The 22453-nt window shown below is 37.9% G+C and overlaps 1 protein-coding gene across 1 annotated transcript in view; it reads left to right on the top strand.

Moving 5' to 3' along the window:
- Positions 1–22246, top strand: part of SSRP1 (structure specific recognition protein 1) — a 39675-nt gene extending 17429 nt beyond the window's left edge. Inside the window, exons 7-16 of the mRNA XM_053692277.1 lie at positions 1743–1871; positions 2073–2294; positions 13077–13149; positions 13679–13808; positions 14849–14894; positions 18664–18793; positions 18896–19066; positions 21480–21580; positions 21668–21848; positions 21942–22246. Coding sequence (XP_053548252.1) covers positions 1743–1871; positions 2073–2294; positions 13077–13149; positions 13679–13808; positions 14849–14894; positions 18664–18793; positions 18896–19066; positions 21480–21580; positions 21668–21848; positions 21942–22001 — 1243 coding nt within the window. The 3' untranslated portion in view covers positions 22002–22246. The remainder of the gene's footprint in view (positions 1–1742; positions 1872–2072; positions 2295–13076; positions 13150–13678; positions 13809–14848; positions 14895–18663; positions 18794–18895; positions 19067–21479; positions 21581–21667; positions 21849–21941) is intronic.
- Positions 22247–22453: the final 207 nt, after the last annotated feature.

Here is a 22453-nt window from a genome sequence, read left to right as displayed (position 1 = left end):
TTTTTCCTCCTGTCCGTCGGTCGAATGACTGGGGTGGGCGGAGCCTAGGAGGGACTATATGGCCAGCTTTGCTGGGACTCTTTGCCATTTCCTGTTGGGGAAGAGATATTCCCACAAGTAAGGATGACGCCGTGGACCGGACACACCGTTGGAGAAAGTAATTTATCAGGTAAGCATAAATTCTGTTTTTTTACTATATTTCTGTTCTGATAGCAAATGTATATTTGAACAACTGGTCAATGAGAAGGAGAAAAGATAGATCACTACACACACTGTCAATAGGGGGCGCTAGAGAAAAGCAAAAAAAAAAATACTATGGTGTTAAACTGCCTTTCAGTGTGAACGTGGTAAATATTCAATGAATACAATACACAATGTGTTGATATATTTACATAACCAAGTCAATAAGAAGGAAGCTCACTGGCTCATAAAGAAATAACCCACAGCTCTCTTGATAGACAGTAACACTTCATAAACCTAAAAACAAAGTGTATTTCTTAGCATGGGAATAGCTGTTTTTATGGAAACAAAAATATTTTTTGGTACAGAATATGCATTTGTGAATTTCTGAACTTGTTTTCTTTTTCCTTTAATGTGTTTCTGATGATTTAGTTTATCTGCTAGAATGTATTTTTTCATTTGAAATAACACATTTATTTTACCAGTGGTATCCCCACCTATACTTAAAATTTCAGTAACTTAGTGATGGTAAATTTCAGACTTTAAAAGGACAGGAAACCCCAAAAATTTAATTCACAATTCGGATAGAATATACAATTTTAAATTTACTTTTATTATCAAATATGTTTCATTCTTTTGTTATCCTTTGCTGAAGGAACATCATTGCACTACTGGCAGCTAGCTGAACATATCTAGTTAGCCAATCACGCAAGACAAATTTGTGCAGGCACCAATCAGCAGCTAGCTCCCACTAGTGTAGGATATGTGAGTATTAATTTTAAACAAAGGATACCAAGAGAGCAAAGCACATTTAAAAATAGAAGTGATTTTGAAAGTGTCTTAAAATGACATGCTCTATCTGATTCTTGCAAGTTTAATTTTGACTTTTCTATCCCTTTAAGAACGTTGCAATGAAAAATATATTAGTGTACAAGCAAAACCACATTTTTATTTTTAAAGTGTAAATATATTTTATAATAAGATTTATAATCCTACTTGGTAGAGTGGGGGGTGTAACAAAGGAATACTAAAATGTTAATTTTTCCATTGTTCCCTCTATGTATTGGTGTTTGAGTAAACAGTGAGAAATAAGATGAAGACTTTGTGTAAATAGAAAAGCTGATGAGGTCTGCTCTTGATACATGCTCAATGCGTTTCATTGGGTTGTGTTTTCAATTAGCAGAGACAACTATTTCATATGCAAAATAAACATAAATGAACAATTTGTGTTTTTTTTTATTTGTTTTTTTTAATACACTCACTCTTCCCAAAATGAGTACTCTCTTTCTGAAATGTTATTGCTAAAATTTTGAGCATGGTAAATAGGGCAAAGTATTTTATCTTTACTGTATTATTATTGCTATTACTTGTTTATGATTTAAAAAAGTTAAAACTGTGTCTGATTCGTATATTGGCTATTGCTGTTTTAGGACAGTTTGTGTTTTTTGTTATAGTTGCTTTTTTTCTTAAAGTTTACCCTTTTTTTTATATTAAAAGGTTTGTCAAATTCTATCATATCTTTTTTTTCTTCTTCTTTTCTCCGCTGACTTGTGCTTTTCCAGCGAAGAAGTTGAAAAGCGCTATGAGGGTAAGCTGAAGAAGGATATGTCAGGCTGCTTATATGAGATGGTCAGTCGTGTGATGAAGGCTCTTGTAAATCGCAAGATCACTGTACCAGGAAATTTTCAAGGGTGAGAGTGGGAAAAAAATCAAACGGTTACAAATAGGTTTATAGATATGCTGTTAGGAAACTAATCAAACAGAATAGGATTATATACTAATTGTGAAGAAACAAAGGGGAGGGTGTGGGGCTGAGAGATCTAGAATAATAGCACATACCTATATACTGTGACATTATGATTTATAAATGTTTTGTTTTTCTTTTCTTGTAGTCATTCAGGAGCTCAGTGCATCACTTGCTCCTACAAAGCCACCTCCGGACTACTTTATCCCCTGGAACGTGGATTTATCTACGTACACAAGCCACCTGTACATGTTCGCTTTGATGAGATCAATTGTGTTAATTTTGCACGTGGTACCACTACCACTAGGTCGTTTGACTTTGAGATAGAGACAAAACAAGGATCTCAATATACTTTCAGTAGCATTGAGAGGTAGGTATGTATGGATAAATCTTACAACATGGGGGCGCCAGAAGGTTCTGTTGGAGACATTAGACTTTGTAAGCACTAGAATTGGGTTGGTTATATTTTTAATGTAGGTTTTATTCACATTGTTTAGTTTAAAATGTATAATTTAATTCAGTGGTGGCCAAATTCCTAACACATGGGGGGTGTAGATCAATTCTTTAGAAGCTTTAAGGGCTATATGTGAATGTATGGCTATTAAACATACAAGTATTCTATTTTCTAAAAATGTCCAGTGCATAGGGCGAGATTTAATTTAAATTTGCCTTGAACCCTCGTATCTGCTGTTTTTCCCCTCCCGAGGGGTTCTTTTGAATAGTTAAATTATTTGCCCACCCACCAGATGTCCCTAAAGCACACATTTTAGTTCCACTTTTTTCTTAAGAGCACACAAGCTATAGCACACAATCTAATTGTTGCTTTTGCTTGGTGGCTGCAATATCTAGTGCAGAGGGTCCCTTATGCGCCACCAGTTGACCATTCCTAATTTAGTTGAAGTCTGAATAATTTGTTTTGTTAGTAACTAAGCAGATTAGGGAGCACATTCATTTACAGGTTGTTGTCGGTAATCAAGTCTACTAAGGCTTACTAAGATTTTTTGATTATTTTCCAATCCCTGCTCTTGTATGCCAAAACAAATCTATGTTTATTTCAGTGTTGTGGAATATCTAGAATAGGGGTGTCAAACCTATGGCTCAAGTGCTTGCTGGTAATTACATTATTTCTATTATGAGTCAATGCTATATATCAGTGATAAATATTATGGATTTAAAATTTAATTGGTGATAAATATTATGGATTTAATTGAAAAATGCAGTTGACTGTTTCAATATTCAGTGTCCCAAGTTGCCTCAGTATTTTTAATTTTCCTGAAACTTGGGTTTCTCTCACCCTTTCCTGGGGAAATTTCCAAATTCTCCCGAGATATAGGCAATCATTTAAAGGGATACTTTAAAATTAAACTTTCATTATTCAGATATAGCATGCAGTTCTAAGAGACTTTTTACTTCTATTATTAAATTTTGCACATTATTTTTATATGCACACACTTTTTAAGGTACCAGCTCCTACTGAGCATTTGGACAAGTCAATATGGTATACGTATACTAGTCTGTGATTGGCTGATGGCTGTCACATGATACAGTGATACATGGGGTGGCAAATGGGAAAAATAAATTTGTCAGAAACAAAAATCAACGGCTTTTGTGAAATTTAGAGCAAGTGTTATAGCATTGTCTTTTTTTTTTATTTATTTATTAATAGGCAGAGAGAAACAAAAAAAAATAGAATCGACAGTATACAAAACCTTGACATTCCAGTGCATAAATTACAAAGAAGATTTCTCTTGTTAAGTGTATCCAGTCCATTACTTATGGAATATATTCTCCTTCCCAACAGGAAGTTGCAAGAGTCCACCCACAGCAAAGCTGCTATATAGCTCCTCCCCTAACTGCCATATTCAGTCATTCTCTTGCAAGCCTCAACATAGATAGGAGGTCGTGAGAGTCTGTGGTGTTTTATACTTAGTTTATTCTTCAATCAAAAGTTTGTTATTTTTAAATGGCACCGGAGTGTGCTGTTTATCTCAGGCAGTATTTGGAAGAAGAATCTGCCTGCGTTTTTCTATGATCTTAGCAGACGTAACTAAGATCCATTTGCTGTTCTCACACATTCTGAGGAGTGAGGTACTTCAGAGGGGGAATGGCGTGCAGGTTTTCCTGCAGATAAGGTATGTGCAGTAAAATATTTTTCTAGGAATGGAAGTGACTAAGAAAATACTGCTGATACCGAAGTAATGTAAGTAAAGCCTTAAATGCAGCGATAGCGACTGGTATCAGGCTTATTAATAGAGATACATACTCTTATAAAAATGTGTTTTAAAACGTTTGCTGGCATGTTTAATCGTTTTTTAACGTACATTGGTGATAACACTGTAATGTTGGTATAGCCTTAAATGCAGTAAAAGCGACTGGTATCAGGCTTATTAATAGAGATACATACTCTTGTAAAAATGTGTTTTAAAACGTTTGCTGGCATGTTTAATCGTTTTTTAACATATGTTTGGTGATAAAACTTATTGGGGCCTAAGTTTTTTCCACATGGCTGGCTTAAATTTTGCATAGAAACAGTTAACTGAAGCTTCCCACTGTTGTAATATGAGTGGGAGGGGCCTAATTTAGCGCTTTTTTGCGCAGTTAAAATTACAAAATGAATCATCCAGATTCCCTCAGCAGTCCCATGAATACTACAGGACATTTCTAAAGGGCTTAAAAGACTTCCAAAATCGTTTATAGGGAAGGTAATCCACAGCTCTGCTGTGGCAGTTTTGTTGTGTCTGTTTTTAAAAACGTCTGTCGTTTTTTTGATCTGTTTTTTGCATTAAGGGGTTAATCATCCATTTGCAAGTGGGTGCAATGCTCTGTTACCTTATTACATGTACTGTAAAAATTTCGTTTGTTTTACTGCCTTTTTTCACTTTTTCAAATTTTGACAACATTTGTTTCTCTTAAAGGCACAGTAACGTTTTATATATTTGCTTGTTAACTTGATTTAAAGTGTTTTCCAAGCTTACTAGTCTCATTATTAGTCTGTTCTAACATGTCTGACATAGAGGAAGCTCTGTGTTCATTATGTTTTAAAGCCATGGTGGAACCCCATCTTAGAATGTGTACCAGATGTACTGATTTCATGTTAAACAATAAAGATCATTTTTTGTCTTTAAAAACATTATCACCAGAGGATTCTGTCGTGGGGGTAGTTATGCCGACTAACTCTCCCCACGTGTCAGACCTTTTGACTCCCGCTTTAGGGACTCACGCTCAAATGGCGCCAAGTACATCAAGGGCACCCATAGCGTTTATTTTACCAGGGGATTCTGTCGAGGGGAAAGTTATGCCGACTAACTCTCCCCACGTGTCAGACCCTTCGACTCCCGCTTCAGGGACTCACGCTCAAATGGCGCCAAGTACATCAAGGGCGCCCATAGCGTTTATTTTACAAGACATGGTAAAGGTGGTGAATAATACTCTGGCAGCAGTATTAGTCAGACTACCTGAAATTAAAGGAAAGCAGATAGCTCTGGGGGTAGATACAGAGCATACAGACGCTTTAAGAACCATGTATGATACTACCTCACAATATGCTTAGTCTATGGGTGATTTTTTTGACTCAGGGAAGATGATTTAACCTGATTCTGATATTTCTACATTTAAAATTTATGCTTGAGAACCTCCACTTGTTGCTCAGGGAGGCTTTGGCTGCTATGAATGAATGTGTACAATCGCAGGGCCAGAGAAATTGTGTAGACTGGATAAATATGCAGTGCCGGTGTGTACTGATGTTTTTCCAATACCTAAAGAGGTTAACTAAATTTTTTTTAATAAGGAATGGGATAGACCAGGTGTGCCGTTCTCTTCCCCTCCCTATTTTTTAGAAGAATGTTTTCTAATAGTTACCACCACACGGGACTTCTGGCAGACAGTTCCTAAGGTGGAGAGAAGAGTTTCTACTCTAGCTAAGCGTACCACTACCTCTGGCGAGGACAGTTGTGCTTTTTAGATCCAATGGATAAAAAATGTTTATTCAACAGGGTTTTATCCTGCAGCCCGTTGCATACATTGCTTCTGTCACTGCTGCTGCGGCGTTCTGGGTTGAGTCTCTTGATGAGGCTTTACAGTTAGCGACTCCATTGGATGAATATATTTGACAAGCTTATGCTAGCCAATTCCTTTGTTTTCTGATGCCTTTGTTCATTTGACTAGACTAACGGCTAAGAATTCTGTTTTTTACTATACTGGCGCGCAGAGCGCTATGGCTTATATCATGGTCAGCTGTCGTGACTTTAATAAATAAGCTACTTAACTTCCCTTCAAGGGGCAGACCCTATTCGGGTCTGGTTTGAAGGAGATTATTGCTTATATCACTGGAGGAAAAGGTCATGCCCTTCCTCAGGATAGGTCCAAATCAAGGGCCAAAAAAGGTCTAATTTTCGTGCCTTTTAAAACTTCAGGGCAGGTGTGGCATCCACTTCCTCTAAGGCAAAACAAGAGGGAATTTTTGCTCAGTCCAAGGCGGTCTGGAGACAATCGGACCTGGAACAAAGATAAGCAGGCCAAGGAGCCTGCTGCTGCCTCTAAGGCAGCATGAAGGAACGGACCCCTATCCGGTAACGGATCCTATAGGGGGCAGACTTTCATTCTTCGCCCAGGCGTGGGCAAGAGATGCCCAGGATCTCTAGGCATTGGAATTTATATCCCAGAGATATCTTCTGGATTTCAAAGATTCCCCCCCCCCCAAAAAAAGGGGAGATTTCGCCTTTCACAATTATCTGCAAACCAGATAAAGGAGGCATTCTTACATTGTGTACGAGATCCATCCAGTTCCAAGAGAGGAACAGGGACAGAGTTTTTACTCAAATCTGTTTGTGGTTCCCAAGGAGAGGGAACCTTCAGACCTATTTTGGATCTAAAGATCTTAAACAAATTCCTCAGAATTCCGTCATTTAAGATGGAAACTATTCGTACCATCTTAACTATGATCCAGGAGAGTCAATAGAGGACTACAATGGATTTGAAGGATGCTTATCCTCACATTGTGATGCATAAAGATCACCATCGTTTTTCAGGTTTGCCTTTCTAGACAGGCATTACCAGTTTGTAGCTCTTTCCTTTGGGATATCTACAGCCCCAAGAATCTTTATGGAGGTTCTGGGGTCGCTTTGGCGGTCCTTAGGCCGCGGGGCATAGAAGTGGCCGCTTATTTAGACGACATCCTGATACAGGCGTCAAACATCCAAATTGGCAAGTCTCATACGGACGTAGTACTGGCATTTCTGAGATCACATGGGTGGAAAGTGAACAAGGAAAGAGTTCTCTATCCCCAATCTCAAGGGTTTCCCTCCTAGGGACTCTGATAGATTCTGTAGAAATGAAAATTTACCTGACGGAGTCCAGGTTGTCAAAGTTTTCAAATTTCTGCTGTGTTTCATTCCATCCGCGCCCTTCGGTGGCTCAGTACATGAATGAAATCGGCTTAATGGTAGCGGCAAGGGACATAGTACCGTTTGTACGTCTACATTTCAGACCGCTGCAACTATGCATGCTCAGTCAGAGGAACGGGGATTACACAGATTTGTCCCCCTGTTAAACCTGGACCAAGAGACCAGAGATTCTCTTCTCTGGTGACTATATCGGGTCCATCTGTCCAAGGGTATGACCTTCCGCAGGTCAGATGGGACAATTGTTACAATAGATGCCAGCCTTTTAGGTTGGGATGCAGTCTGGAACTCCCTGAAGGCTCAGGGATAGTGGACTTAGGAGGAGACCCTCCTTCTACTAAATATTCTGGAACTGGGAGTGATATTCCATGCTCTTCAGATTTGGCCTCAGTTAGCAACTCTGAGGTACATCATATTCAGTCGGACAATATACACGACTGTGGCTTACATCAGCCATCAAGGGGGAACAGAAGTTCCCTAGTGATGTTAGAAGTCTTACAATAATTCACTGGACAGAGACTCACTCTTGTCTATCAGCTATCCATATCCCAGGTGTTGAGAACTGGGAGGTGGATTTTCTAAGTCGTCAGACTTTTCTTCCGGGGGAGTGGGATTTCCTCCGGAGGTCAAGACCAAGCAGGAGAGGGCTTTGGTGTTTTTGACAGCGCCTGCGTAGCCACGCAGGACCTGGTATGCAGATCTGGTGGACATGTCATCCTTTCCATCACGGTCTCTGCTTCTGAGACAGGTCCCTCTACCTCAGGGTCCTTTCAACCATCTAAATAGAATCAATCTGAGATGGCCTGCCTGGAGACTGAACGCTTGATGTTATCAAAGCATGGCTTCTCCGAGTCAGTCATTGATACCTTAATACAGACATGAAAGCCTATCTCTAGGAAAATTGAACATAGATATGGTGTAAATATCTTATTGTTATGAATCCAAGGGTTACTCATGGAGTAAAGTCTGGATTCCCAGGATATTATCTTTTCTCCAAGATGTTTTTGAGAAAAGGGTTTTCAGCTAATTCCTTAAAAGGGACAGATTTTTACTCTATTTTTTTGCACAAGCGTCTGGCAGGTATTCTAGACGTTCAGGCATTTGGTCAGGCTTTGGTTAGATCCAAGCCTGTGTTTAAAACTGTTGCTCCGCCATGGAGCTTAAACCTGGTTCTTAAGGTTCTTCAAGAAGTTCCGTTTGAACCTTTTTTGTTCCATAGATATCAGTCTTTATCTTGGAAAGTTCTTTTTGGGAAGCTATTTCCTCGACTCGTAGAGTCTCCAAGTTATCTGTGTTACAATGTGATTCTCCTTATCTGGTCCTTCGTACGGATAAGGTAGTCCTGCGTACCAACCTGGGTTTTTTCCTAAGGTGGTATCTAACAAGAACATCACTCAAGAGATAGTTGTTCCATGCTTGTATCCTAATCCTTCCTCAAAGAAGGAACGCCTATTACACAATATTGGACGTGGTTTGTGCTTTAAAGTTTTACTTACAAGCTACTACAGTTTTCATCAGACGTTCACCTTGTTTGTTGTCTATTCTGGACAGAGGAGAGGTCAAAAGACTTCAGCAGCCTCTCTGTCTTTTTGGTTAAAAAGCATAATTCATTTAGCTTATGAGACTGCTGGACAGCAGCCTCCTGAAGGGATTACAGCTCATTCTACTAGAGCTGTGGTTTTCACTTGGGCCTTTTTTAAATGTGGCTTCTGTTGAACAGATTTACAAGACAGAGTCTTGGTCTGAGCTTCATACTTTTTCAAATTTAACAAATTTGATACCTTGCTTCTTCGGAGGCTATTTTTGGGAGAAAGGGTTTTTTACAGGCAGTGGTAACTTCCGTTTAAGTACCTGCCTTGTCCCTCCCATCATCCGTGTACTTTAGCTTTGGTATTGGTATTCCATAAGTAATGGATGATCCGTGGACTGGATACACTTAACAAGAGAAAACATAATTTATGCTTACCTGATAAATGTATTTCTCTTGTAGTGTATCCAGTCCACGGCCCGCCCTGTCACTTTAAGGCAGGTAATTTTTTTCATTTGAACTACAGTCACCACTGCACCCTATGGTTTTTCCTTTCTCTGCATGTTTTCGGTCGAATGACTGAATATGGCAGTTAGGGGAGGAGCTATATAGCAGCTTTGCTGTGGGTGGACTCTTGCAACTTCCTGTTGGGAAGGAGAATATATTCCATAAGTAATGGATGATCCGTGGACTGGATACACTACAAGAGAAATAAATTTATCAGGTAAGCATAAATTATGTTTTTCTCAACATATGTAGCATAGTAGAATGGAAAGGCACAGTCAGGTCAAGGAAAATAAAGAGAGGGAGATAGGCTTCCTGACAATAGTCCATGGCTTACATTCAGTTTGAAAGTGTCTTCCTTTTATATTAAGGGAAACTCATCTCCACTTAGCCTATAAACCTTCTTCTTCTTTTTTTTTTTTTTTATAAATTGTTTTAAACAACTACTTAACATTGGTTATCTAGAACAGCGGATCAGTTGGGGGTACGTGAAAATATTGTTGGAAGTGTGGGGGAGGGTCGCAGGGCACTCTCAATGGGTCATCAACTAATAACCATCATGGGACTGTGGAAGGAAGGAAGGAAGGAGCGCTCAGCCAGAAAGTGACAAGTGAAGTCCTGGCCTGGCATATAGGCAGATGGGAGCCCCTGCACCTGAAATAAGTGAACTGGATGTGGATGACTCCGGTCCACATACTAATGACCACCCTGTTTCACCAGACAGCTTTGGCTCCTGCTCCACCCGTGCCGTGCACAAAATTTTGACTGCGAGTGCGCAGTTAGAAGCGGCACTGCAGCCTCATAGCTGCGTGGACACGTGTGCCTTCGAGGTTGTGATTTACACAGTCAAGGCGGGTCTGCATCCCCAAATAGTTTTATAGTCAGTGCTGGTAAGTAAAGTACTGCTGCTAGTGCTTGCTTGATTCAGATTGCTTCACTTCCAACTAAAAACGTCCATAGTGGCTGGGTGGTTAATATCGATCTGATCTCACAAATTTTAAATATTTTTACGATCATTACACTTTGATTCCCCCCCCGGGACGTTTTTAGGGGAAACCAGGCAGCTATATAACTTACCTTAACTATTTATTATCAGGGTATTGTCCGGTATTAATAAACTATTATCTGGGTTTATCCTAATAATACATAGTTTATTAATACCTGACAATACCCTGATAATAAATAGTGTATTAATACCGGATAATAGTTTGTTTTTACCTGACAATACCCTGATAGTTTTAAATAAAAAAAAAACTTTTTTGAGGGATGGGTGGGGGTAATGAAGAGAGTGGGTACTCATTAATGAAAAGCCTAATCAAGGGGTACAGGAGACAAAAAAGTTTGGGAACCGCTGTTTTAGAACACCCTATGCCATTGTCCGGCTTAGGGGTGATAGATATTAAAAAGACATAAAAATTGTGAACTTTAGTATACATAACCGCACATAGTCAAACAAAATGGTTAACAATTAGGGTACATAGTAATTGATTTGTGAGGCTTCACTAGGATAAATTAAATTCTTTCAAATATGAGTCTTAATACTGTTTTCATATTTAGATTAATCCGTCCATATATTCCATTCACCTCTTAGGTTCGCCTCTAACATATATGTTGTATTTTTAAAAGGATATAAAATCTGCTTCTTAGTCGGGAGGTCTAAGAACTCTAAATAGAGCCTCCACTTCCCAATGAAGCGTGACACTCGTGTAGATTCGTCAAAGTATCACATTGTTCACGTAACAAATATGTTAATATCAACTGTTTGAGAAATGCAATAGAGGGCGCTTCGCTATGGAGCCATCTGCGAGACACACTGCATTGTCTTTTTATTACGCACATGTTAATTATGCAATTCAACTGTATTGAGTGGTCCTTTTTAAAGCAATAGAATGGTCAAACGTTAAATATGCACAGGTGTATTTCAAATAGAATAATTTTTGCAATATACTTCCATTAGCAAAAATTCTTCTAGTAAAAGTTATTACTGTTTTTCAGCAGGATACGCACATATCCTGTGAATGCCTCAGAGAGCTGGCGGTGGTGTATATTGCTTCTAAAGACAGCATTTCTGCTGACTCTCTAAGCAGGCATGATGTTTGAATACTGGTGCAGGCCTTCACGGGATATGTGCATATGCCACTGAAAAAAAGTAACAACGTTTTACTAGAAGCATTTTTGCTAATGAAAGTATATTGCAAAAATGGTTCTGTTTTCAAAATGAAATGCTCCCATGACTTAAATTTGAATACAATTTCCTTCTCAGACATTTTTTGTTTGTTTGGCTATACTCCTTTTATTGGAGGAAAAAACAAACAGCCAATCTGTTTTATCACTGCTGAGTTCACACTTTTATTTACTGTAACCTCATGAGATTTCTTTGAAAAGTATAAATATAGTAAACCTCCTTAAAGGGACACGAAACCCAAATTTGTTATTTTCTGATTCAGATAGAGCAAGCAATTTTAAACAACTTTCTAATTTACTTTCATTATCATATTAATTTTTTTTTTGTGTTCTCTTGGTATTTTTTTTTTTTTTTGCTGAAAAAAGCTCAGGAGTATGCACGTTTCTGGAGAACTATATCTCAGCACTTTTGTAAGAAAGTTATCCATTTGCAAGGGCACTAGATGGCAGCACTGCCATGTAGTGGTCCAGGCACCTACCTAGGTATATATTCAACAAAGAATACCATGGGAACAAAGCAAATTTGCTAAAAGAAGTACATTGGAAACTTTTTATTTTTTATTGTATGCTCTAAATCACAAAATCATTTTTCTGGGTTTTATATCCCTTAAAACTGAGAGAGGAAATAATGTGACTTTACCTGCACATGCTAGGTGTCCTGGGACAAGCATCCTGATTGGCTGCTTAACGTCCCTTTACAGTGGGATATGGCTACTGAAGAAATTTTGAGGTAAAATGTTCCTTTATACATAAAGATGTTCAGGTGATATTTTCTAGCAATACAGATACACTGCATCACTTTCAATGTTCAACATTTTCGTATTATGTCCTTTACACTTATTGACTCAACATTTCACAGACACTCTGGCACTGTCCATCAGTTTACACACAGCAGTCTGTTATGCAAGCTGTTGAATAATCAATTGGTTGACCTGTTTCAGCAATTGGTGTTCATCTTGCTGAACAAGTATTAATTTATTCATTAATCGATGGGGACTGTGTGTGTAATGTGTATCAGCAGAAGCACTTTTTTTTTTTTTTTTTTTTTTTAAAAAAAAAAAAAAAAAAAAAAAAAAAAAAGCTTTCCTTGTTTATATTACATGATACTGTTAGAAAACCCTTTAGCCAAACTGCTTGGCCCGGAAAAAAGATTTGGGTTTTGAAGTAGTATATCTATTTGCATCTGTAAAATGGAAAATTTGGGATGGAACAAAGTGTAAACAACAATCTTATGTCATTTAGGCAATATTTACGTTCTAATATAGCTTATAAATTTAACCTAATGGTGACGTTTAATACTTTTTCCATACGTAGTACCCTTAAAATATAGTACAGTACTTTAATCAGAAAGTACTAGAATATAGGACTATTTGCATTTGAGAACACCCAAACCGAAGACACCGGCAGATAAAAAATAGTAATTTTTTTATTTAATTTTTTTTTTTAATGACAAGTTTTCATTTCAGAATAAGTTTGGAATTCCGTATTTGTAGATTTGTACCTGTATTTGCTTTTATGTATTTTCTTTTCTTTTTAGAGAGGAATATGGAAAGCTTTTTGACTTTGTGAATGCCAAGAAACTAAACATCAAAAATAGAGGACTTAAAGAGGTTAGCATAGTTTTCATGTGAATTGTTTGCATAGCATATTGTATTTTATTTTCTCACTACTCTGTTCTCTTCCTTTCTCACTGTTGTTTTTTTCTGTTAGAAGTCGCAGGTCAGCTTTTTCTTCCTCAGATACAGGTTACATGTGGTGTGCTGTGTGTTCTAACCTGTGTGTGCATGAGATCTTAAAAGGAAGACAAGATAACATAACTAACTTTTTTTAAAACAGTAGAGCTAAAGTATGTGAAAGACTTGTATGTGAGCAGAGATGTAAACTTCTGCAGCATGGTGAAAGGGTAAAGGGAAACAGAAAAAAATGAGTAATTTAGTAAGTTGTATTTGCATGAAGATAAGTTCCAAAAATGTTATTACAGCACTAATCTGCACATGATATAGTGGTTTTATTGTGTGTTCCACTGCAATGCTTGAATGTTCTTGTGGACTTTAATCTATGATGTTCTGCTGAGACCTGACACATCTTGTCTGACCTTCCACAGTGTTTGGTGTTTATGCCTCTTCCTTTCTGTCATAGGGTATGAAACAATCATATGATGAATATGCTGGCTCTGATGAAGATCAGCACGATGCATATCTTGAAAGAATGAAAGAGGAGGGGAAAATTCGGGAGCATGCAGACAGTGATGACTCTGGTGATGAGACTGGTAAGAAATGTCCAAAAGATGTAGAACGGAAAGTCACAAATATTAATCTCACGGGTGAGATTAATATTTGTAATACCCCAGTACATTTTATGTTTGTGCATAGGTAGATGGTTTCATTTTAATAAGAATTATTAATTATTTGAATATTTTTTTTTATACAACCTTCACAATTAAAGGGATAGGAAAGTCGAAATTAAACTTGCATGATTCAGATAGAGCATGTAATTTTAAGACACTTTTTTTTGTTCTCTTGGTATCCCTTGTTTAAAAAGAATACTCACATATACTACTTTAGTGGGAGGTAGCTGTTGATTCGTGCCTGCACACATTTGTCTCTTGTGATTGGCTAACTAGATGTTTTCAGCTAGATGCCAGTAGTGCAGTTTTGTTCCTTCAGCAAAGGATTACAAGAGAATGAAGCAAATTTGATAATAGAAGTAAATTGGAAAGTTGTTTAAAATCGTATGTTCTAAGTAATGAAAGAAAAATTTGGGGTTTTCTGTAACTTTTAACTGTTTTTTGTAAGGTTGAAAAAGTAAATATTTATAAATTGCATACAATAGAAAATGACTGAGAGTCTGAGCTTCAAGGTGAAAGTTTAAAAGTCCAACATTTATTCAAAGTTGTTATAGATAACCAGTCAATGAAAATGTTGGTCATGTTTTAAAATAGGAAAAATACAAAGGGGTTTGCACTTTGACCCAAGCATCATGCACATTCTATACTCCCATGTCTAGATTATGTGTAGACTATTTGTATAGATAAGTAGACCTGGTGCCACTGTAACCTACATGAATCCATGCTTCAATTAGCACTGTCAAAATCATGCACGTCTTCTGCTCTCTAACTCATTTCTATAGACATATTCAGTATATGTAGAATAATGAAAAAAATAAGAGCCAGTAGTAAAATTTGGTCAGTCTTGACTCCCTGGGTCCAGAATTTATTCAAGCTCTCCTAGTTAATGAAATATTTTTAAAATGTTATAGAATATGGTGCAGATCCAACATTGGAATCTAACATGCTGCTTTCTTTTGCAGACGAGTCCTTTAATCCTGGAGAGGAAGAAGACGAAGTGGCAGAAGAGTAAGTGAAAAATTTGTGAATGGAAATAATTTACTATGAATATTCTCTCATTTGATACTACATACACAGCTGTCCCGTGTACAAGCGGCATGGAAAAAAGGGTATTGCTAGAAGACTTTATAATGTAAAGGGGAGCAGTTATGTTGAAAATTTGGATTTCAATCTGGTTTGACCAACATTGAAATTATATCTTCCAGCTTTTGACAGATGCAGATATCCTCTTTCTTATTGCTGCTTTTAAATTATTTTCTATCCCATTGAGTCTCCATGAATGATTGCTTTTCTCCAACATAGGTGTGTCCGGTCCACGGCGTCATCCTTACTTGTGGGATATTCTCTTCCCCAACAGGAAATGGCAAAGAGCCCAGCAAAGCTGGTCACATGATCCCTCCTAGGCTCCGCCTACCCCAGTCATTCTCTTTGCCGTTGTACAGGCAACATCTCCACGGAGATGGCTTAGAGTTTTTTAGTGTTTAACTGTAGTTTTTATTATTCAATCAAGAGTTTGTTATTTTAAAATAGTGCTGGTATGTACTATTTACTCTGAAACAGAAAAGAGATGAAGATTTCTGTTTGTAAGAGGAAAATGATTTTAGCAACCGTTACTAAAATCCATGGCTGTTCCACACAGGACTGTTGAGAGGAATTAACTTCAGTTGGGGGAACAGTGAGCAGTCTTTTGCTGCTTGAGGTATGACACATTCTAACAAGACGATGTAATGCTGGAAGCTGTCATTTTCCCTATGGGATCCGGTAAGCCATTTTTATTCAGACAGTAAATAAGGGCTTCACAAGGGCTTATTAAGACTGTAGACATTTTCTGGGCTAAATCGATTCATATATACACATATTTAGCCTTGAGGAATCATTTAATCTGGGTATTTTTGTAAAATAATATCGGCAGGCACTGTTTTAGACACCTTATTCTCTAGGGGCTTTCCCTAATCATAGGCAGAGCCTCACTTTCGCGCCGGTATTGCGCACTTGTTTTTGAGAAGCATGACATGCAGTCGCATGTGTGAGGAGCTCTGATACATAGAAAAAACTTTCTGAAGGCGTCATTTGGTATCGTATTCCCCTTTGGGCTTGGTTGGGTCTCAGCAAAGCAGATACCAGGGACTGTAAAGGGGTTAAAGATAAAAACGGCTCCGGTTCCGTTATTTTAAGGGTTAAAGCTTCCAAATTTGGTGTGCAATACTTTTAAGGCTTTAAGACACTGTGGTGAAATTTTGGTGAATTTTGAACAATTCCTTCATACTTTTTCGCAATTGCAGTAATAAAGTGTGTTCAGTTTAAAATTTAAAGTGACAGTAACGGTTTTATTTTAAAACGTTTTTTGTACTTTGTTATCAAGTTTATGCCTGTTTAACATGTCTGAACTACCAGACTGTGTTCTGAATGTGGGGAAGCCAAGATTCCTTCTCATTTAAATAGATGTGATTTATGTGACACTGAAAATGATGCCCAAGATGATTCCTCAAGTGAGGGGAGTAAGCATGGTACTGCATCATTCCCTCCTTCGTCTACACCAGTCTTGCCCACTCAGGAGGCCCCTAGTACATCTAGCGCGCCAATACTCCTTACTATGCAACAATTAACGGCTGTAATGGATAATTCTATCAAAAACATTTTAGCCAAAATGCCCACTTATCAGCGTAAGCGCGACTGCTCTGTTTTAGATACTGAAGAGCATGAGGACGCTGATGATAATGGTTCTGAAATGCCCCTACACCAGTCTGAGGGGGCCAGGGAGGTTTTGTCTGAGGGAGAAATTTCAGATTCAGGGAAAATTTCTCAACAAGCTGAACCCGATGTGATTACATTTAAATTTAAGTTGGAACATCTCCGCGCTCTGCTTAAGGAGGTATTATCCACTCTGGATGATTGTGAGAATTTGATCATCCCAGAGAAACTATGTAAAATGGACAAGTTCCTAGAGGTCCCGGGGCTCCCAGAAGCTTTTCCTATACCCAAGCGGGTGGCGGACATTGTAAATAAAGAATGGGAAAGGCCCGGTATACCTTTCGTCCCTCCCCCCATATTTAAAAAATTGTTTCCTATGGTCGACCCCAGAAAGGACTTATGGCAGACAGTCCCCAAGGTCGAGGGAGCGGTTTCTACTTTAAACAAACGCACCACTATACCCATAGAAGATAGTTGTGCTTTCAAAGATCCTATGGATAAAAAATTAGAAGGTTTACTTAAAAAGATGTTTGTTCAGCAAGGTTACCTTCTACAACCAATTTCATGCATTGTCCCTGTCACTACAGCCGCGTGTTTCTGGTTCGAAACGAGGGTTCTCAGATTCTGTTATTGATACTCTTGTTCAGGCTAGAAAGCCTGTAACTAGAAAAATTTACCACAAAATATGGAAAAAATATATCTGTTGGTGTGAATCTAAAGGATTCCCTTGGGACAAGGTAAAGATTCCTAAGATTCTATCCTTTCTTCAAGAAGGATTGGAGAAAGGATTATCTGCAAGTTCCTTGAAGGGACAGATTTCTGCCTTGTCTGTGTTACTTCACAAAAAGCTGGCAGCTGTGCCAGATGTTCAAGCCTTTGTTCAGGCTCTGGTTAGAATCAAGCCTGTTTACAAACCTTTGACTCCTCCTTGGAGTCTCAACTTAGTTCTTTCAGTTCTTCAGGGGGTTCCGTTTGAACCCTTACATTCCGTTGATATTAAGTTATTATCTTGGAAAGTTTTATTTTTGGTTGCAATTTCTTCTGCTAGAAGAGTTTCAGAATTATCTGCTCTGCAGTGTTCTCCTCCTTATCTGGTGTTCCATGCAGATAAGGTGGTTTTACGTACTAAACCTGGTTTTCTTCCAAAAGTTGTTTCTAACAAAAACATTAACCAGGAGATAGTCGTGCCTTCTTTGTGTCCGAAACCAGTTTCGAAGAAGGAACGTTTGTTGCACAATTTGGATGTTGTTCGCGCTCTAAAATTCTATTTAGATGCTACAAAGGATTTTAGACAAACATCTTCCTTGTTTGTTGTTTATTCTGGTAAAAGGAGAGGTCAAAAAGCAACTTCTACCTCTCTCTCTTTTTGGATTAAAAGCATCATCAGATTGGCTTATGTGACTGCCGGACGGCAGCCTCCTGAAAGAATCACAGCTCATTCCACTAGGGCTGTGGCTTCCACATGGGCCTTCAAGAACGAGGCTTCTGTTGATCAGATATGTAGGGCAGCGACTTGGTCTTCACTGCACACTTTTACCAAATTTTACAAGTTTGATACTTTTGCTTCTTCTGAGGCTAATTTTTGGGAGAAAGGTTTTGCAAGCCGTGGTGCCTTCCATTTAGGTGACCTGATTTGCTCCCTCCCTTCATCCGTGTCCTAAAGCTTTGGTATTGGTTCCCACAAGTAAGGATGACGCCGTGGACCGGACACACCTATGTTGGAGAAAACAGAATTTATGTTTACCTGATAAATTGCTTTCTCCAACGGTGTGTCCGGTCCACGGCCCGCCCTGGTTTTTTCATCAGGTCTGATAATTTATTTTCTTTAACTACAGTCACCACGGTATCATATGGTTTCTCCTATGCAAATATTCCTCCTTAACGTCGGTCGAATGACTGGGGTAGGCGGAGCCTAGGAGGGATCATGTGACCAGCTTTGCTGGGCTCTTTGCCATTTCCTGTTGGGGAAGAGAATATCCCACAAGTAAGGATGACGCCGTGGACCGGACACACCGTTGGAGAAAGCAATTTTTCAGGTAAACATAAATTCTGTTTTTTCATGTGTTTTCAAATATTTTTACTATAGATTTGATAGCAACCCCTCTGTCAGCTCGTCTAGTGCGGGTAGTGATGAGGATGAAGAGGACAAGAAAAAGAAAGCGAAAAAACCTAAAATTGTAAAAGAGAAGAAACCACGCAAAAAAAAATCAAAGGAGGTAATTAGTAGGATCTTGCTAAGTCCAACATTTTGTTTTATTTTCTTCTTTCCAATTTGTGTCGCTGACACCAATATTACAACCGTTTCTTCTTTACACTAGGGAAAGAAGACTAAAGACCCTGCTGCCCCCAAGCGTCCTATGTCTGCATATATGTTGTGGTTAAATGCAAGTCGTGAGAAAATTAAAGGTGATAATCCAGGGATTAGTATCACTGACCTGTCCAAAAAAGCAGGAGAGATCTGGAAGGGGATGGGCCGTGACAAGAAAGAGGTGAGATTATTATTATTATTTATTATCGGTTATTTGTAGAGCGCCAACAGATTCCGCCGCGCTAGATTCTGCTGAGGGGGGAATGAAATGGACTGTTTCTTCACTGGAGTGTTGTACTGTAAAGGAATATGAAATCCAAAAATGTTCTTGTGTGATTACTGTGGTGTCATAAAACCAGAGAATTTATCCCTAGAGTGTTCAAGTAGTTAATTGTTAAATTTACAAACATATTTTAAAATATAGACTAGGCCTCTGGCCTAGTCTTTGTCTAAGAAGGACACTCCCATGTAGCCTTTTGATATCATTTTAAAAAAAGTTTCCAATTTACTTCTATTATCAAATTTTCTTCATTCTCATGATGTTGTGTGTTGAAGAGATACCTAGGTAGGCATCTGGAGCAGTACATGACAGCAAATAGTGCTCTTGCAGAATGGATAACATTTTTGCAAAACTGCTGCCTTATAGTGCTCCAGAAATGGGCTTGCTCTTAAAGGGACACTGAACCCAATTTTTTTCATTTTTGATTCAGATAGAGCATGAAATTTTAAGCAACTTTCTAATTTACTCCTATTATCAAATTTTCTTCATTCTCTTGCTATCTTTATTTGAAATGCAAGAATGTAAGTTCAGATGCCGGCCCATTTTTGGTGAACAACCTGGCTTGTCCTTGCTGATTAGTGGATAAATTTATCCACCAATAAAAAACTGATGTCCAAAGTTCTGAACCAAAAAAAAAAAGCTTAGATGCGCTCTTTTTCAAATAAAGATAGCAAGAGAACAAAGAAATTGATAATGGTAAATTAGAAAGTTGCTTAAAATTGCATGCTCTACTGAATCACGAAAGAAAATTTTTTGGGTTCAGTGTCCCTTTAAGCTTACACCGCCCTGCTTTTCAACAAAAGATACTAAAAGAACGTAGAAAAATTGATGATAGAAATAAATTAAAAAGTTGTTTAAAATCGTGTGCTCTATCTCACTGGTTTTCAGGATTACCTTGGGTGAGAGCAGGTAAAATAACTAGGTTTACTAATCGGCTGATTATTTCACCTCTGCTGCAGTTCAGATATCCTCATAATGTGGCCTGTTAGGGAGGTCTGAGGACAGGTTTGAAAACCAGTGATCTATCTGAATCATGAAAGGAAAAAATGTGGGCTTCATTTCCCTTTTAATTATTTGTTAAATTAAAATGGCATTGATCTCTGCAATTCCAAGAATATTGGATCTTTTTGTCTTTTCTGCAACACCATCTCTCCGTTTACTATGAGAATATCTCATTAATTGTTGAATGAAAGGGTGATCTATATTTTTTGATGGAATATTTGGCTTTACATACAATAAAGTCAAACATGGTGGACATTTAATGACAGATGTATAGAGGGACTGACAAAGATCTTAAAAGGGTAATTTTGTACATTTATCACTTGCCACAGTCCGTCCTTTCTTTTGTTGAATGTCGAGCATAGCATTTCTTTGGACATAGCCTAGCACTTGCAGTTCGTAGTCAGAGTTGGCATCATTTGTTATGATTTTAAAAAATGTAATCACTTATAAAAGTTTTTCACTTCCCTTTCACATTTTCTAAATAAGATACATTTTAATTCCAGGTTATATGTGTATAAATTGTGGAATACTGGTAATCTGAAAGAGGTTTGAAACCCAATTTTTTTGTTCTTTCATGCTTCAGATAGAGCATACAACTTACTCCTATTATCAAATTGTCTTTGTTCCCTTTGTATCTTTATTTGAAAAACAGGCGCTGAACCAAAAATGGGCCGGCTTCTAAGCTTAGATTCCTGCTTTTCAAATAGGAGTAAATTAGAAAGTTGCTTAAAATTGCATGCTCTATCTGACCCAGTAAAGAAAAAAATGTGGGTTATAATATTCAGTGGAGATGCATTATTACATAATATGAAGTTTACTTGCAGAAAATCATTCATTATAGGTGGTATGAATAACCAACATGTTATTAGAGAACTTAGTGTATTAGTATGATGTGTTTTTATAATGCGCCCACAATTTCCACACCACTATGTACATAGGTAGAGTTACACAATGACACTGTTTTATGGTAAAGAAGAAGAAATGGATACATAAAGTAAAACAATATACAGCTTGAGGGGCCTGTGCAGGTCTGGCCAATCTGTGCATATATGTCAAATTTACAGTAGATAAAATACTTGTGGGCTCTCTTTGAAATTCCCTTTGCAGATATTACTGTAAAATATAAATGCTGTTTATTTATATTATTTTATGCTTACATAGGCAGTCATTATGTCTGTTTATATTAGGTTCTAAATAGATGCTGGTAGTGGTGAACATATTACTTTCAGAAATTTGTTGCTGGAATGGCAAGTAAAGAATTTGCTGGTCTATAGAGTATGCAATAATGGTTACTTTTCCCTCCCCCTCCAAGGAATGGGACCGCAAAGCAGAGGAAGCTAAACGAGATTATGAAAAAGCAATGAAGGAATATAATGAGAACGCACCTGCTGCGCCTTCTGACTCTACCAAGAAGTGAGAAATGTCTTTCACTTAAGATGTAACAATATATATATATATATACTCTTGAGTCTAATTTTGGCTATTTTTACAACTCCTCAGGGAAAAGAAATCAAAAACCGAAAAGAAGAAACCTGAGAAACCAGAGAAACAAGAGAAGAGGAAGTCCACAAAAGTATCATCATCACCAGCAAAGTCATCTCCCAAAGGTGTCTCAGAAAGCTTCAAGAGCAAGGAGTTTGTGTCTAGTGATGAGAGCTCATCTGACGAAAGCAACAAAAAGGCGAGACTTGGTTTCTATGATACAGAATTCTTTTTGATCTGAGATTTCTGTATTTTGTTTCTTACAATATTCATTCTTTTTTTCTTTTTTTAGGGCTCAGATGAGGAAGCAGCCAGCACACCACCTTCATCCAATGAATCCGGATCAGATTAACCCCCCATACACACATAGTGGGACCCTCATTGTGAGGGATCTGCTAATATTGATTATTTTGTTGTTGCGATGATGAGAGACATGAGTGTATTAAGGATTGTAGATATGTATAAATTTCAGTGCGTCATTGAAATGTAAGGTTAAAACACAGATATGTTTGTATTTCCTCCATCTCTACCATCCATCACTCAGCTCTATCTCATTTGCTATTTTTGTTAATTTGTAATAAAATATTCTCTTGGTTTCCTTGTTGTTCTGGAGATTTTATTTCTGAATGTATTTATAAGTAAATTGCTAATTTGATCCTTCACACCCTCCCTGTGCCCCTCAGCACTTATCAGACGCCTTGTGGACGCTAAGTGTATGTAATTTAGTTAAGGAACCTTAAGTGTGGTCTCCAGAGTGCAAGTAAAGTGCATGGATAAATCGGAAAGCTTTAGAGAAAGGGAAGC

The sequence above is a fragment of the Bombina bombina genome, chromosome 9 (assembly GCF_027579735.1).
Source record: "Bombina bombina isolate aBomBom1 chromosome 9, aBomBom1.pri, whole genome shotgun sequence".
NCBI lineage: Eukaryota > Metazoa > Chordata > Amphibia > Anura > Bombinatoridae > Bombina > Bombina bombina.
This window is presented reverse-complemented; position numbering and strand designations above follow the sequence as displayed.